General features: G+C 42.9%; 1 protein-coding gene across 2 annotated transcripts in view; it reads right to left on the reverse strand.

Moving 5' to 3' along the window:
• PLCB1 (phospholipase C beta 1) overlaps positions 1-17,660 on the reverse strand; it is a 342,949-nt gene that overhangs the window by 66,117 nt on the left and 259,172 nt on the right. For both annotated transcript variants that reach the window (XM_021540293.2, XM_021540294.3), the window contains exons 15-23: positions 15,440-15,510; positions 14,804-14,900; positions 11,132-11,216; positions 9,917-10,041; positions 9,490-9,644; positions 7,596-7,760; positions 6,396-6,495; positions 4,442-4,546; positions 3,835-3,944 (exon numbers count right to left, since the gene is read on the reverse strand). In XM_021540293.2, the coding sequence (XP_021395968.1) occupies positions 3,835-3,944; positions 4,442-4,546; positions 6,396-6,495; positions 7,596-7,760; positions 9,490-9,644; positions 9,917-10,041; positions 11,132-11,216; positions 14,804-14,900; positions 15,440-15,510 (1,013 nt within the window). The remainder of the gene's footprint in view (positions 1-3,834; positions 3,945-4,441; positions 4,547-6,395; positions 6,496-7,595; positions 7,761-9,489; positions 9,645-9,916; positions 10,042-11,131; positions 11,217-14,803; positions 14,901-15,439; positions 15,511-17,660) is intronic.

The raw sequence follows: 17,660 nt of genomic DNA on the forward strand, positions 1-17,660 counted from the left end.
GGTAATATGTAAACCGTACCTCCATTCTGCTGCATGAACACATCTGTGGTATCCAAATATTTAAGCATTTTCCAGAATATTTTCCTTCTCTCCAGTCTCCTAAAGGTTCAGGCTTGCAGCATGCACTGCACTACACACTGACCACCGGAAATTGTCTCTGTGACCATCAGGTTTTAAGCAGGCACCCAGCACTCAGCAAACAGAAGGTCAATTCACAGCAATTTTTATTTTGAAATGCTTTTGAAATTTTTCCGCTTCCTGCTGTCCCTGCAAGGGGCCAGTTGCCATGGTGTCTCAGGGACGTTTTGGATTTGTTCCTTCAGCTGCTTCCATCTCCTTCTTTGATGGTAATCACATTACATGAAGAGGCAGGATACCACAGTTGGTATTTTGGGTTGTTTTTTTTTTACCCTATGACTACTTCATGCTTGCAAAACATCAGCCTGTGCTGCATCAACAAAGGCAAAATGGATTTTGATCCAACTGTTTTTTGCTGCTCCTGCTGCTGGGCTTCCTTCAGTCTGGCCCTGACACTACATTGTGCATTGCAAAACAATTCCTGTCTCAACAGCCTATTCCTACTGGAATTACAGGAGAGAGATACTGTAGGCAGAAGCATGATGCAATTACAAACCAGTGCCAACAACTTCATTTATACCAAGCAGGAGCGACTGCAGTAAAATAGGGAAAAACCTCATTTAGCCAACATTTCTAACAGAGGAACAATGTGGCAGGCAAAAGCTGTAGCTGTGATAAACACACACAGAATGTGGCTATCCTCACAGCTCTCCTCAGGCTGCACTTCATTAGTTTAATAAAAATGTTTCCTACACAGATCCTCAACATTTAATGCAATAAAGCTAGAATTCTTAACTTCTGGCGTATCTGTGCCCCACTGCATGGGAAATGGGTATTATCTTCTTTTGAGACCTGTTTTTTATGTGTTGTGAAATGCTGCATCACACTTTGTTGAGGAACTATTAATATAACCTGTCACTTTGGGACATAAAACATCTGTTTGCAGAAACTGAAGCAGAAATGTGAGGCAGGACCATGAAGTGAATAACGAATAATTTTCACTACATCAAGCAATCTAATCTCATTAAAAAACACTTTCTCTTCCCATAATTCATCATACTGTGCTAGAAGAATGCTAAAATAAACAGGATTTTTCCTTTAAAAAAAGATTTTTCCTTTTAGGCTGTTTTTAAAACATGATGTAATCCAGCCTTTTAATTTACAGTTTTAATATTAACATAAACTGGTTTCTATTTCACATTGCCATGTCTATTGCAACATAGTGCATTTACTAAGTAGACAGATACATACCCATAGAAGACTATCTGGTCTATTTTTATTTCTACAGAGAAAAGGAGCTGCTTCAGGCTGGGATTAGCTTTTACCAAGGAATTCTCTGCAAATTCCTTTGTGTTTTTTTTCCTGTCTGTAGAGGACACTTGGCAGGGGAAGACAGGGCAACCCTCACTACCTGTATGCTCTTAGAGATTTACAATGTGTTCACTGAAAGGTGCAAAACTCACACTGCAGGGCATTCCTTTCCCCAAAAACAGCTCTTCTCAGCCCAGGCTGGAAAGCAAGAGCTGACCAAGGAAAGTAAAGGTAGAAACTCCTACCATATTCACAATGGGAACTTTATAAATAAATCCAGAAAAGATGCTGGAACCTCAGGCAGTTCTTCAGCATTCTTTGCTTATGTGACTGCACTGACCATTAACAGACAAGGGGTAATGTGAAGCAGGAAGAAAGGCTGATTTCTTTGTTTAAAACAATTCACTGCTGGGTAGCTTAGTTCACTGTTTTTCTGTGAGAAGCCTGTGGAACTTCCTACAGAGGTTTGGTTTGAACTTCTACAGCAAGGAGAGCAAAGCAAAAACCTCTCAGTTTTCCTCTCACAGCTGTTCAGATCAGAAATGTGTGTGGGGGCAAGGAAAGAGGTGTGGGGAGTGGAATCTGCGCTGGGAGACAGCTCAGCTTTGCACACAATTAATCAGTTATAGTGTGTAAGCCTGAAACTGGGCATTGGGAATGTGAACCCAGGTGCAATCAAGTGTTCATTTCTGGCAAACACACTTGGGATTGTTCAGCTGTGTTGCCAGTAAATGTACTTGCGATTATGATTTGGTGTGATTGTTGTGGGCCAATAGAAGTGAAGAAAACCGACTAACAGATGAGGCAAATCTTAGCATCACAAAACATGGTCAGGGAATTCAAGATTTCCAAGTACAGACCAAAATACCTTTCCCAAAAACTGCCTTTAAAATAGAAGATAACCATGGTGAACTCAGATTGACAGTTTTGTCCCTGTCCCTTGGTGCTGCAGCTAACTCAACCATTACACATTTTTAGCAGTTTTTAACAGTTTTCTTTTACAAAATATTTCTGTGCTTCTCCAAAAAAACCCTCTTTTATTCTCTGAGCTTCCAAGCTCCTTGACAGACATCCCTCCTTCTTCCATTTGCTGCAGAAGATACTCAATGACAAGAATTTTTCTAACTAACAAATAAGCCTGTATATACCAGGAAAATCTGTAGTTTTTCAAAAGTAAAAATGACCTCTAAGGTATTTAAAGAATTATGTTAAAAAAAGGCTTTGCTATTAATATAGAATCTCATGTGTAGTGTGTCCTAGATAAATGTCTAAGATACTATTGAGCATTTCACAGTGTCCTCATTCAGCAGAACTAGTGACACTGCACACAGAGTGAAATGTTGGCTACTGAATTGTAATGACTTTAACTCATCTGGTCTGCTTTGAGAATGTATTCTTGGTTACAAAATCTAGTTCAGTGAGGTTTTGCACATCTGAGAATTGAAGATGGCAGACACCAGAGCAGAGGGCAGATTAGGATTGAAAAGCATTTATCTGTCTTTGAAGGAGACTGTGCTGAGAGCCTTTTGATCACTCAATGTGCACAACACCTGGCACAGGCACCTCTGACAGACAAAGCTGATGTTCCCAAACACTGCTAGAAGCCCCACTGCCAGTGTCTGGAACAGAGAGACTGAATGTTTGAACATGCAGAGTCCATCAGTAATCCTACCTGAACTCTCAGTAATACTCAAAACAACATCTGTGCATTTGAGTGCAAAACACCTTCAATTATACAGAAAAAAAGCTTCACAGGTTAGTCTGTAGGTAACCATATATATATCTCCAGATAACTAACAACTAAAATTGGGACTCCCATAGCTTTCAGCTCAGCTACTATAGGCCTATTTATTTATTCCATGGTCTCCTCCCTCTTCATTTGTCTAACATCTATGAAGGGCTGAATTTCAGAGACCCCCATCCCACTTGAATTATTGTCCAATTACCTTGTGTCTCTTCAGGACATGTTTGCTCACAGAGAATCTATAGAGATTTGTAATCTGAGATACACAAATGTTTCTCAGCAGAATGAGATAGTCTGAAATTCTCTGCAATTTGGAATATTTTCAGGAAAAACTCTTGACAAAGAGCTGTCTTTTTTTGCAAGGGGAACCAGCAGCACACTGGAAAAAAACGGGCATTGACCCACAAAGATTTCAGATGCTCCAGAGCAAAGCTGCGCATCAAATAACACAGTTCTTCCTGTCTTTTACCTTTGAACAGCAATCTGTTCAGTGCACACCATGCTGCTTTTAGTGAAAGCACACTCAGTGCAGTGCTGCTGGGGTGTCCTGTGCCTCAGCCTTCCTCAGGGTGAGATGTTTACAGGTGTTCATGTAATCAACACATACAATTCCCAGAGATTTCAGTGTTTGCCTTCCTAAGCAAAGTAGGTGCTTTTAAATACTACAGCATGATTCCCAGAGACTCAGAAACCTCCCTTACCTCTTTCTTGACCTCTTCCTCATCTTCCAGAGTCAGTGCAGCCAGCTGCTTAGCTCTCTGCTCCATCAAGTTTACATATCTGATTGGGTTGGATAAGGCCTCAATCACATCTAGGAAAAAGGCAAACACCTCAGTTTCAAAGCCCTGGTGTTACGGCTCCAGCACTCGGGGTTTTAGGAACAGGTAGAACAGTGTTTTTCCCTGAAGATGGTGTTTCACTGCATGGCATTTAAACCCACCCCTGTTTGAAGCCAATGCCAAAACACAGTTCCCTCCCTTGAGCATGGCACTTTGCCCAGGGAACAATTACATCCTTGTGTGTCCTGCATGCAAAGTTTCATTTGTATTCCAGTAGCAAGTGCCTGGAGTACTTCCTCCTTTAGAGTCTGCTGAAAATATGAGTTGGCCCTAATCCTAAGCCTCAGGCAAGGTGCTGTAAAATCAGGCCATCTCCTAGGAGTGAGGAGACACACTGATCCACCAGATGCAGATCTTTGCTCACAGGACTTATCCCAGCCTGGCAAGTCAGTCACACCCCATGGACTTTGTGTTTCACTTAACCTTTATATTCCCCAGCAAGACAATTCCCTGTAGAATTCTGAGTTACCTGCGTAAGTGTCAGGGACATAGTCTTTGACCTCGATGTACACAAAGAGAGCTGGCAGTGTCAGAGGCTGGTTCCTCTCGTTCCTCAAGCAGATGTAGTGATAGCCTGCAGAGTAAGAAACAACCGGTTCACAGCATAAACCCTTCCACAGGCATTTTCAATGCATCTCTGTTATATTTGTTATTTACTGTTTGATGCCAAACAAGCTGCCTGAGCAGGCAGCTCCAGGGACTTCTGGGAGGGGAAGGTTTACCTGAAGGGCTTCAGCGATAAGTGTACAGACTGCTGGAAAGGCATGTGGCACTGCTGCTCAAAATGATATCTTTTGTTTATTCTTACATATGTGATTGATGCTAAAAATAGTAATTTATTTAAATTTTTCATGCATTCTATTTTAGTATCTATGTCTGGATTTTTTTAGTTTAGTACATCTTATTTTCAAAAGTGACCCTGGTAGTACTCAGCAACCTGAACAGCCAAAGTAAACTGAGATGTAACAGCCCATCCACACACAGCATCTAATTTAAAAAATACACAACGTGGCATGATAGCCACAGAGTGTGTTTGTATGTATAAATCCTATTATGTAAGCATCCTCAGGAATACATCTGTAAAAAGAGAAATTCCAGGCTGTTTTGAAAGCTGGCTGTCCAACCTTTGACTGATCACCTTGTGGCACTGAGTGCATGTCCAGTTTGGGAGCCACACATGTGAGAGGTATCAGGATCCAAGTCAGAAGCAGGATGCATTTATATGGGGTAATCCACACCTGGCTGATGTAAGCAACTCGCTCTCCAAGTAATGGCTAAATCCTTGTTTTGGGAATAGTGACAAGTCTGTGGATTTATGTGACAGCATGATATAATTTTCAGTAGCATCTCAGAAAAGAGAGAAATTAAATATTACAAAGGCTTCTCAGTTCTCTCAACCTCCTCCAGCCAGTTTTCAGCATGGACACAAACTCAGATCAACAGGCTGCTCTCCATCACATGCTGTAAACTTATGACTGCTGGAGCCAAAAGCACAGAGAACGGGCCTGGGGGGAACAGCTCTGGCAAGATTTCACTTGCCAGAAGAGGGAAATCCTTCCCATCCCCTTTCTCCTCTCCAGTCACCCACCTACCTTCCTCTGGCACTCAGCAGATCTTCCAGGAGACAGCTACATCCATTAAGCCAGCAGAAAATGCAGCTGGCATAAAAAAGGCGTCTGCTGGACTGACAAACTAAATTTGCTCTTGAAAAAGGTGTGGGGATTATTCCTCAGGAGTAATTTGGCCAACTGTCAGATGTGGGGACACATGAGTTTTGTGTTGGATAAGGCACAGGGTAGATAGAGATAAGTCTTCCTTTTCCAGTGAGTAAAGCTGGGAGCTCTAGCCTGGAAAATGTGGCTAGGGTTGTCACACAAGGTAATTTTCATTTAAGTGGACACTAATTATAGTAGAAATTAGAAGAGGCCAATAATTATATTTTTCTTTTAATTTTCAGCAATGAGGATAAAAGTAATTTTGGATTGATTTAACGGTATTACAGAGATATGACAGCTGGCATACAGGTCAGTCTTTCATGTGACTGACCTGCATGCCAGAAATTACATTAAAAGGAGCAGGTTTGACTTTCATTCCCAGCCACGTCCCATTCTCACAAAGATGACATCAAAATTAGCTGTCACTGCTCTCTTTTCTATTAAAAGTGTGCCAATGCACTTTTTAGCCCAAACCTGTGAGCATGAAATTGGTGTACTGGAGATAAGGAAATGCCAACTATGCCTCCAGTGCTTTAATTCCATTGATTTTCCTGGATGGTCAAAAATTTAAGTTTTTGATGAAATATGACATTTTTGTTTTTCAAGTCCTCATTTGCTATGAGACTGCTGATTTGGAGCAGTTGAGATTCTGCCTGGCTGTCTCTTTTCACCACACAATGTCTGTCTGGATGGGGAAAAAGCTTTTACCTGGTCGGATTGCTGAGACTGGCAATATCCGATGGCCAATGAATTTCCCTCCTTCTTCATACACTGCTAACCTTAAACAGGCCAGGGAAGGCAAAACCACCTGCAAGGCAATATTACTGCATTACTAACTTTCAGCTCTGAACGAGCTCCTTCCATAGGCTGCAAAGATCACATGCTAAAATTTACCTAGTCATTGGAAGGAAAAAACAACCAAAAAAACCAATGAAAAAAGCTTCTCTGATTTATTTTTGACTTCTAAAAATAGTAGCCTGTGCTTCTCTGAGCACAGGGGCAGTCAGGCACGATCCTTAACTAAATAGAGAAACAAAGTACACTAATTAGAAGTTCATTACAGAAGAAAAATACTAGTGATGTTTCCAAACTTAAGCTCTGGCAGGCTGCCAAAGGAAAGCCATTCAAAAGGCCAAATTACTCAGGGAAAAAAGAGCTCTGCTGCAAGTACCAAGTGTCTAAACATCCTTGTGAGCTACACTTGCTGAGGGAAATCTGAAAGAAACTGTTTTACAAGCACCTGGACTGAGGATATACTTAACCAAGGTGCTCAGTGAGCAAAACCCAGAGGTTCTGTTCAAATACTGGCTGCAGGTATGTTGCAAAGTGCAATAAAACATCCACATTGCATGGTGCTCAGTGTTTTCTGCCACCTTAGAAGTGTAGAGAATTGAGTCTGAGCAATACTCAGTAATTCTCAGCTGCATGAGCAGCTCAGAAGTTGAAGTCTTATCTCAGGTGGATGGGATTTGTCTTCACCATCGAGGCAGTGACTTTATAGCCCAATCTAGCAGGGCCAGCAGACTGCTTTGGCTGTGCCAGCTCAGCCAGCCAGGCCCATGGAGCTGCATTTCCATTGTCCTGCTGCTCCCAGGTTCCCAGGAGGGCTGCTCAGCCAGGGCACATTGCTGCTGGGATCTGTGCTTGCTGCCCATTCCATCCACACAGCTGCTGCTTCCAGCTGTGCCACCCAAACAACCAAGAGGACTTCAGACTCACTTCTTTTAGCAGCAGCTGCCACAATTGGAGCAGCCAACGCTCAGCAGAAGCAGCTCAACTGTGAAACAACTACTCAGAATCTCTTTTCCTGCTTTCTAACAAGTGCAATGTTTCAGGAAGCCATGTCCCCACTGGACAGGGATTAAAAAAAAGCACAACTCCTTTTTGGGAAGCAAGTGTTACACCAACCTTCTTAAACACTATGGCTTCCTCTTCCCAGACTGGATTCACTGCGTTGCCTTGAGAAGTCTTGGTCTTCAGAGCTTTTCTCCTGGTGTCCACAGGCAGGCCAAACATGTCCACCTCCACATAGGTACCGACTTTTTTGTCAGAAAGGAACTGACCTGAAATAATCTAAAGCAAATGAACAAAAGCATCATAAGAAGCGGATTAGGAAATAAGTGGCTGCAATGCAGATGCATAGCTCTCATTAATGATCAGATAGTGGGCATTTAAAATAGAACCAAAACAACACTAAGCTCACAATAAACAGAAAAAAACCCCAATATTTAACTGCAGACATAGAAAAACAACTTGTGAGACCTGGTTTCCTGTCACCCTGTGATGCTGAATTCCCCTATGAGCAATAATGTGGTTGAGATCAGGCTGCTGGCCATCCCTCAGCAGTAATACTCATTTGGATCTCCTCCTCAATCTGCATGTCTAGTTCCTGAGAACTCTTAAATTCTGCCTAGTCCCAACAACAGGTTCAAAAAATGCTTGAAAAAACAGAGGCTTAAATGGCAGAGAAATTATATATATGCTTTTAGCTGTGAGGGAGAAAACAATCTTAAAAGTTCGTGTTCTAATGAAGGCTCTTGACAGAGCAGTTTTAATATGAAAATAAAATTGTAAAATAGCTGATCTTTTCCAGTTCTTATTTTTAATAGGCATCACAGCTCTCAGCTTGAAAAAGTGAAAGAAAGGTCTGGAATTACATCAGAAAGATGAAGAGGCACAGGAGTGTGCAGCAGTGTCACTGTACCTTAACAAACTGAGGCTTGCCTAAAGTAAATCTTAATCCAGTTCCAGCGTGCCTGTGTGAGCAGTGACACTGTGACCAGCAGAGCCCTCCCTGGGCAGGCAGAGGCAGCTGCCTTCTGACAGCTGTCTCCTGACTCCTGCATGCTCATCCCCATTCCAAAACTGCGCATCTCCTAAGAGCTGCTGAGTGACTTCCACCTCCATTTGCTCTAATTGCAGAAGAAAGTACCTCTAAACCCACAGGAGGGGTCTGAAAGTGTCCATGATTGCAGGTCACCATCCAGGTCACCCCACACATCCTCCTCTATTACTATGCATATCACCAGATTATTCCTTTATCCACATCCCTCCCAGCAGGCTCTGCTGCACTCCTGCCTGCAGGAAAACACTTGTTTTCCCTCTGTGGAAACAGGAGGATATTTTGCAGATGGACTCTATAATACAGAGGCTGTTCTAAGGGATGAGTCCATTAGAGGAGCAGCAGGACTCCAGAAAGTTTATGGTTTTATAGCTGGAGAGACACCAAGTGAATTTGTCCCCATCACAGCCAATGCAATCTATCCCCTTGAACATTTATGCAGGTAATTCTCAACCTGCAGATTCCTGGCAGTCCCTAAACTTCATCAGAGGTCCTTACAAAGGAACAAGGATAAACAAGTTGGCAACGAATTGCAGCTGGCATTTATTGTTCCACAGTTCTTCTGGAGAACTTTCAGAAAACCAGAAAAATTTATTTATACTAAGCATGTGGTGTTCTTGCTATTCCAGTCCAACCTCCCACTTCACAACAGCCTGTTTTAAATCCAGCACTTTGTTTCTAAAAACACAGCCAAACTGTTCCTAAATCCATACACTTCCCAGTTCTTTGATTCTTTAATTACTTCTATGGAGAAGAATAATGCAATAAAAATATATTGATTTCTCCTACAATGTGAAATGTGAGGCAGAATTTTAAAATTAAATGGCACTTTATGAAATTAAATTAATTTTATTTTCTTGGCTTAGTATAGTCATTTTCAAGGCCCCTGCACCACAGAAATATAAATATATCCATACCCTGGCATTGCCATGAGAGCACTTCCACCAGCTACATACATACCTTGACAGACAGAGTGTTGGCCACTATTCCATCCACTATTCCCTCAGTAAACGGATCAAAGTGCTTGTCTGGCCTTCTCATGAATTCTGGCTTTAACCTGTAGCCACTTTTGCCATTGTACTCGTACATTCCCATGTTTATTTGCATAGACAAATCTGGATGTGAAAAATATTGGTAAGAGTTATCTTCTGGACAGATAATAATTTCAGAAAGCAATATTTTTTTTAAAAAATCACTGTAATTTAATATTTACTGTAACAGAAACAGTACAAGCCTGGGTTAAATACTTGTAATTACCATCTCTTTAGTATACTTTAATTCCTAGATAATTTTGGACAAATACAACCTTTCCTACCTATGAATCAGCAAGTCTATGAGAGAAGAGGACATGTACAGCTTTCCAAAGCCAGAGAACAGCAGGACTTACCTACGGTTTGGAAGTTGAGGGCGACCATCTGGCAGCCAGCATTCCAAAAGACTTGTGGCATGTAGTTGGAAGAGTCTACTCGTGTTCCCTTTGGGTAAATCCGGCTCAGCTGCATTTTGTTGTATCTGGTCAGAGAGTAGTTAAGGTGCAGAACATGTGACAAGAATCACCTGGCAAGGGAGAATTGCAGCTGCAGGGTTAAACACAGGTAATTCTTTACAGAATGGCCATGGGTTCCTTGTTGGATTTCTGCAACCATCATGCTTCCAGATGTCACAGTTTTGTAGGAGATATGATAAATAGGGGGCAATTAAAGGTGCTGCTTGTTCCTGCACAGAGTACTCAGAGCAAGCAAGGAAAGAGCATAGGCAGATGCATTAGGAAGATCACATTCATAAAATTCCATTTATCTTAATGGTTTCCTATTTTGGGATTTCCTTAGGATTACATTTACAGAGGCCAGTTGGTTGTAACCAGTGAATATTCCTCTGGAGCAGGGAGAGGTGTTCAGTTAAAAAGTGGTTTTCTGGAATGAGATTAGACTTGGCCTCTACATGGACAGAAATAACAAATGTACACATCTTATGGTTGAGTACAAATTTTGGATATGAGAATGTGCTGCAGGCAATCGTTGAAAGGAGCTTCCCATTAATCTTCTTTGAGGCACTGTTTCATCTGTTTATTTTACTTCATTCATTCTTAACTGCAACCATGAGGAGAGCTACTGAGAAACATCAAAAGGTGTAACCACTATGTTCCTTAACTTTTCTTTAGAAGTCATAAAAATCAGAAAATCTGAGAAATTGTGTGGCAATAAATCAGTAGAGGTATGATGGCAAAGTGAGTGTTCTCATGTGACTTTACAAAGAAGTCAGCCACATTTTGACAATTTGCTCACCATAACTCTTACAACTCCATAAAGGATGATAAATTTAACAATCAGAATTAGGTCTTCACTATGTCATTTATGCCTATTCCCTCTAGTCCTAGCCCACAGCACGAGGACTCATGCCAGTTTTTAAATTAGCTCATCAGAACTCAGGCCAATTAATTCATATAGAAAACTAAAATCTTTAGAAGGAATAAAATCTAATCTACAAATTTCATTTGGGTTCCCTATTTCTCCAGCTCCTGTCTCTGAATTCCAATAAAGCTCTGTAGCAGATCTCAGATATAGAAAGACTTAGGAAGCCACTTTATGAAAGTCAAGGATACTCCACAAATTCCACAGGAGACTTTGTAAGTTGCTCAAGCCCTTTGGTTTCCACAAAGGAAGACATTTCAAAGCTTTTGTTGCGTTCTGCAGGTTTAGAGGGGAGATAAAACCAGTGACAAAACAGGTCAAGCACAAACTGGCATGGTTTAGTCCCAGCCCCCTTACCCCACCCACAGCTTACCAGCTCCTCTCACCCTGATCCCAAGGAATTTACACACAGGTTTGCTGACAGCAATGACCTTGCTCTGCACATACTCAGAGTTCCATCAGCAGTGCCCAAATGAAGGGCACTGGTGCTGCCCAAGGCTGATGCTGGACCAGCTGCAGGCAACAGTGGGAGCAAAGCACTGTGTAAGTGTACTTGAGAGGGTGAGCCCAGAGATCACATCTGTGACACAGAGGGGCTCCAGCAGCTTGCTTTGAGCACTGCTGGACCTCTGGCTTGTCTCTGCAGGCTGACGTGAGGGCTGGGAGGGCACTTGGAGCTGTAATAACCGATGTCCATGTCAGATTAAAGTGAGCAGTGCTGTGCCTGCAGAGGCTCTTGGTACATCAGGGGCAAGGCCACAGCTGTCAAAGCCACCAAACACCTCTATCCAACCATCCCTGAAGGTGCACTCCTGGGCCCCATCAGGAATTCAGACCTAATCCCCAGCTGATGATCTCTTTAACTTGGTCAAACTTTCTGATCCTCCAGTGGTGAACAGCTCCTCCTCCATGTCTGAGCCAGTAGGAGTAAACATTAATTTGTGCATCGCTTGTCACTCACCTTTGCCTGATGTGGGCACAGCCTTTTAATGGCCTCGGGCACCAGGATGCAGCAGAGAGCCTAAGTCAAGGCCCTGCTAGCTTCAATACCTTCACTTCTGTTCAGAGGAAAGGGTTTCTGTGAAGTAACAGCTTCCCACTTCATCCCAACCAGCCCTGTGGTTGCCTGGAAGGGCCACAGCTCTGGAGGTCAAACCCATTAACTCACTCAGCTCTGATGTGTTTAAAAATGAGGGGATCAGTGCCTGTGTTGGAGCAAGACATCTCCAGCCTCACCACTTTATTGAAAACAAACAGTAAGGCAGGGAAAAGGCCTGGACTCATCCAGGTTTAGAAACTGCTGTAACTGTGCTGCAGCAATCCAGGGACAACCAGGAGGCAGGGCTGGCCAGCTCCCCAAAGTCAAACTGCCAAACTGCAGGGGAAGGATAAAACTGAAAAACAAGCACAGAGGAGCAGAACAGAAACAGGTGGGCACTGTCCTCATAGGGAACCAAAAAGGAACCAGTGGATCCAAGGAAATTGTTAGGGCCACTCTGAGAGGAAAATGTGCTGCCAGACTGGGAACTACAAACCATTCTCAGACTATGCTGAAGAGTCAGAGAATGAACACGGGTTTCCAAAAGTAATTCTCTGCCTCTAGGAGAGCTGGCACTCACCCTTTATGGTGATCCCTATTTCTAATCAGCAACCATCAGCTACAGCTGTTATTCACACCTGTTATCTCCTAATGGTGGAAAAATTCCTGCTCTCCTACCACTCCTTCTTCCTTTCTACCACACAATATCCTTTCCTTCTCCAGCTGGCTCACCTCCATCTCAGCTTCTCATAAAGACACTGAGATTATTCTTATTCCAGCTACCCCCTACTGATAGCATAGCACTAGCAACACACATGTACTGGTTTTATCCTATTTAGAATGTAGGTGTGTAGTGGTTTTGGTTGACAAGGTGCTAGAATTTGTAGAATTGTAGTAATAAACTCTTATTTCCCAGCCTTGTCTTTAAGTAGAGCATTTGTAGGAAACCAGAGCTACTAGCTGTTAAAGGATTTGGTTACCAACTGTCCAGAGCTTAATCAGACTCATAATTAAAATAAGAACAATTATTTCCTTGTGGTATCTGGAGAGGATTAAGGGACCTGCCCTTTGAAGAAAAGACTGGCAGGACAGACATTTCTCTTTTATACATTACACTGTGCTGTCTTATCAGGAGCAAATTACTGCAGAGTGAACAAATAACTCCTTGAAAACTGTCTGGAAAATGTGGAAAAATACACTTACAGCTACTTGCTGCCAAAGAAGATGGAACCTTTCTAGTGAGGGCATTCAGGGGACTGGTACAGATCCACTGCTATTCAATATTTTTGTTACCAACTTGGATGCAAGACCAGAAAATTCACTTTTTAAATGTCTGAATGACAGAAGAGGTGAGGTAGTGTTGTCACCACAGAGGTCTGGATCACAAATCCAAACAAACTCTGAATAAAACATAATAAATTAGACAAGTGCTGAACATTGAAACTATAAAACTGTATAATAGAAAAGTACGGATCTCTATACTTGAGAATGTGAGGTCAAGTGAACAAAAGTAAAATTTTTGGGAAACAGCTAGATAGATAGCCAACTGAAAAGCAATCTTCATTTAATCATTTCTTTATTCAGCTCATTTAATGAAGATCCAGCAGTGAGTCCAGGCCAAGACTAAGACTAGAACACCCAAGATGTTCCTTAGCCAGCCAGCAACATTTACCACCTAGGGCCATATTTATCACATAATGATTTTTTTGACACGAACACCGACAATTTAATTCCTTAACAAGATGAGTTTACTGAAAGTCTAGGTCACATCAGGACTTAGGAGAAAAATCTGGCATCAGCAAGTCTTTACAAAAAGCAAAACTCAAAAAGGCAAAGGCATGTGAACAGAGAAAAAAAAAAAAACTACATGAGACAATTCTGTAACAGCTGCATCAACTTGTAGTGCTAGGATTCACATGGCTTCCTTTCCAGAAGGCACATCTCCTTCCCACTGTGTTCTTGTAACTCTCATTAGAGCTGGAGGAGATTATAAACACCCAAAGGGACACTACTGCAGGGAACAAGCACAGCTCCCTGCATGATTTTGTGACTGCTCGTGTGTGGTATCCGTATAAATACCCACATACAAATGAACAGTTGGGAACTTCTTACATGTTTATTATTCCTCACAAGCAAGTGCCAAATCTTGTACAGAGACATGGACTTAGGCAACAATTACCTGCCCTTTGCCAAGGACACCACAAATCCGGAATAAATTAAAGTGCTGTACACTTCTTTAAGTAAAAAGCTCCAAAAGCATATTAAAACCTATCAAAACAAAGTGAAAAAGGGCAGGCAAACAGTGGGGATGGGTGGGGTGCATCTAGGAAGGCAGAGATGCTGTAGTGTTTACTGAGGATGTCACTGAGTGCATTCCTAGCAAGGCATCTTCTGTAAAAGCCAGCAGAGGGTGAAATTATGGCCCTTTCTTTACACCACACAGAGGCAGGAAAGTGAATTTGCATGTGGGGAAGGGCAGACTCTGCTTGCCCTGAATCTTCTACAGAAATACCAGAGGCAAAATTAAAGTAGGGATATTTATGACCACCTTTCTCAAACTGCTTCAGTCATGGGCAGCAAAGACAATGTAAGCACATAATTTTCAAAACTGTTTTTGAAATGTCAGTATGTTTACTGTTGATGAAGTTGGATATTTAGACTAAAAGAAGTTTCAAAACACAAATGGATTTATTTGGCTGGATACCAAGGGAACATTTTCTCCTTGTGTTCCTGTATCTAACTGAGAGGAAGCCAAGCAGCATTTCTGCAGAACTCTGCCAAACACTTGCCAGGTAATTTTAAGTATAACATGTTTCTTACTTACTTTTTGATACTTCAAATGACTCAAACTTCACAGGCTGAATGTAGTTTACCAGGTTAGACATCTCTTCCGTGGCCATAGCCTCACTTCCAGCAGTACCCTAGGGAAGAGAAGGGGAAATGCTGTAGTCTGGTCTGTCCATCAGAGGCCACAATACCAAAGCCCAGTTTTCTATCAATTGTAGTGTCTTTCACTGCCCCTGGCTAGAGAAGGCAATGCTTCACGTAGGGAATGTCACATAGGAAAGAACAAAATGGGCTGGAAGATGCAAATATTTACTATTTATTCTTTTTACATGGCTCCCAGGGAAGGAACTGCACAGTGCTGAGCACATGCATTAATACTCCTAAATAATAAAGTTCTCAGTTTTTGATGTCAGGTTTTTCATCCAACAATGCCAAACACACCACAGGGAGCTGCCTCAAACAGATCTGCTGTGGTGCTGTTTGTTCTTAATCTTGAGAAAATAAAAGTGTAAACAAAACAAAGATGTGCTTCCAAACCAACCAACAACCAAGTTAGCTGGGAAAGCTGGTGCTGTGCTTCCCGGTGCTCTGCCTCCCTTTCTCCACTGGATGGCAGCTCCACTCCTGGTAACACGCACCAACCCCATCCCCAAAAACACATATCCACCCTTACTTCATCCATCGACGACTTCTTACAGTCGTCATCGTAGTCATCGTCATCGTCACTCTCCATCTCTGCTTCTCCTGAAAAGTTTCAAGCAGAAGATAATGACTGGCTGAGGCAACAGTGACAATTGCCAGTGACAAATCCAAGAAAGATGTGCAGGTAGCGCTGCTCAGAGCAGCCTGCACTGTGCATGTGCTTTTTGTCCCAGCACCAGTCAAACCCAGAACTGGTCCCGAGGGACTCATCCATCTTCAGCATTGATTTCAGTTCTTATTGCCCAGCCAAACAGGAACTCTTTGCAGCTGCTTGATGCTTATTCTTTGGCAATTGGCACTGACACAAGAGTGCAGTGTGCTCACTGTGTGGGTAGTTTCAAACACTGTTCTGAGATATTCCCGAGTTTGGGACACAGCCCCAGGGTTTGGAGATGTGAGTTCAACCTCCTGCTGTTGCAGGATCCAGGCAGGACCTCCAGGGAGTGCCTCACCCTCTGTGGGAAGCAGCAGCCTGCATGGGGTGAAGAAATCACTGAAAATCCATGAGCTTTGGCTGTGCTGTGCTACCGAGGGCTGCTCAGCAGAGCCCATCTGTTCTGGGCCTGCCACAGCTGGCAGGGCCTGGCACAGAAGCCAAGTGCAGGAGCTCCCAGCAATTCCCTCGGCAGGGCACTCTGGGTGCTTGGCAGAGCTCTGGAGCAGAGCTGAGCCGCGCCAGCTGGGGGCAGTGCGAACCAAACAATGGCAGGAGATGCTCAAGCCTCATCCTTCCCTGAGAACTGGCACCAAGTAAAACAGTTATTACTTCACTCCTCATTGCAGGGCACTCATCAAATTTCCACGGGCAAGATGTAAATTCTTTCATGTTAATTAACGAAGGCCTCCCCTCGCCTTCAAAATGTTTTGATTGGTTGCACCAGAAATTAAATCATTAAGGAATATCAAGTTTATCTTTACCTTTAGAAACTCCTCCTGTGGGCCTGGCTGTCATAAAGTGAACCCTGTGCATCTTAAGACTCTGAAAAGGAAGATGCAGTCACCTATCCACATCTGTAAGAATGACAGCTCTCCCTGAAGACTTTATTCCACAAACCTTCCAGCTTTCTTCAGCAGTGGCAGCACAAAAAAATCTAACTACTGTGCAGCATTCCCAAATCCTCCAGAGAATGATAATTCAGTCTTACTTCCTCTTGTGAGTTTGGGGCCTAATCCCAAGTACATTGAGTCAATAAAAAAGCTCCTCTTTGCTCCAGCAGGCCTCCAGTCTGGCCCAGTGGGCCCCTTCTGAGCACTGGGAGCACACATGAGTGTGCCTTTCACAACCTAACGATGACTACCCAGCCTGCATTTCCTTCCAGATGTTAAAATGTCAGGCTTTTATTCATCAACACATTTCTTCCTGAGTGTTTCATTGAAGAAAATAACATGATTGCTCAACAGGCTCAGGGAATGGCTCAGGGAGACCTAGCACAATGCAGAGGGCCAGCCAAACTCTCAAAGGATTTGCACTGACAATCTTTGGATGGGGAGCTCTCAATTGATTTAACCAGACTGGCAAAAAAACCCTCTGCACAGAACACAGGAAAGGGGAGGTGGGAAGGCTTTGGCCAGCTTGCACCTCTGAGGCAAGAAGGTACATGATAGCCTGTTCTTGCTGGAAGTGTCCAGAAAATAAAGTACACAGCACATGGTTCGTTTATTTAAAAACATTTAACACAAATACTCCCAAGGAGATCAAATCTCATTTTCCGGTTCTGCATCAGACAGCAAAACCAGGACAAGTAACACATGGGACTGCCAGCACGGAATCAAAATGAGTGTTTCAGGAGGTGTGGTGCATCTGCATTGCCTTCCCCCCAGCAGCACGGCCCTATGCTCACAGCCATCCCTCTCTCCCTGATTCATGGCAGGGACACAAAGCCATGCTGAGACTGTCTAAGGGACAATTAGCTGTATTACTGTCTGCATTTAGAAGGGACTGCAAACCCAGGTCAGCACAGGACCTCTTCAGTGCTCCGTGGCACATAAATACAGTGAAAATAGTCGTTCTCCAAGGAAGCCAAACAAAAGCCTGCCCATGGACAGAGGCAGACAGAAGAATATAAAGAAATTAGAGGATGCTGCTCCCTACCACAAGTTAAAACACAGGTACTGTCAACCACTCACAGGCAGAAGGGCACAGAAGTCTCCAAGGGCAGCTTGAAGGATGTTTTCAGGGAGCTATCCCTACT

This window comes from Lonchura striata, chromosome 3 (genome assembly GCF_046129695.1).
Source record: "Lonchura striata isolate bLonStr1 chromosome 3, bLonStr1.mat, whole genome shotgun sequence".
Taxonomy (NCBI): domain Eukaryota; kingdom Metazoa; phylum Chordata; class Aves; order Passeriformes; family Estrildidae; genus Lonchura; species Lonchura striata.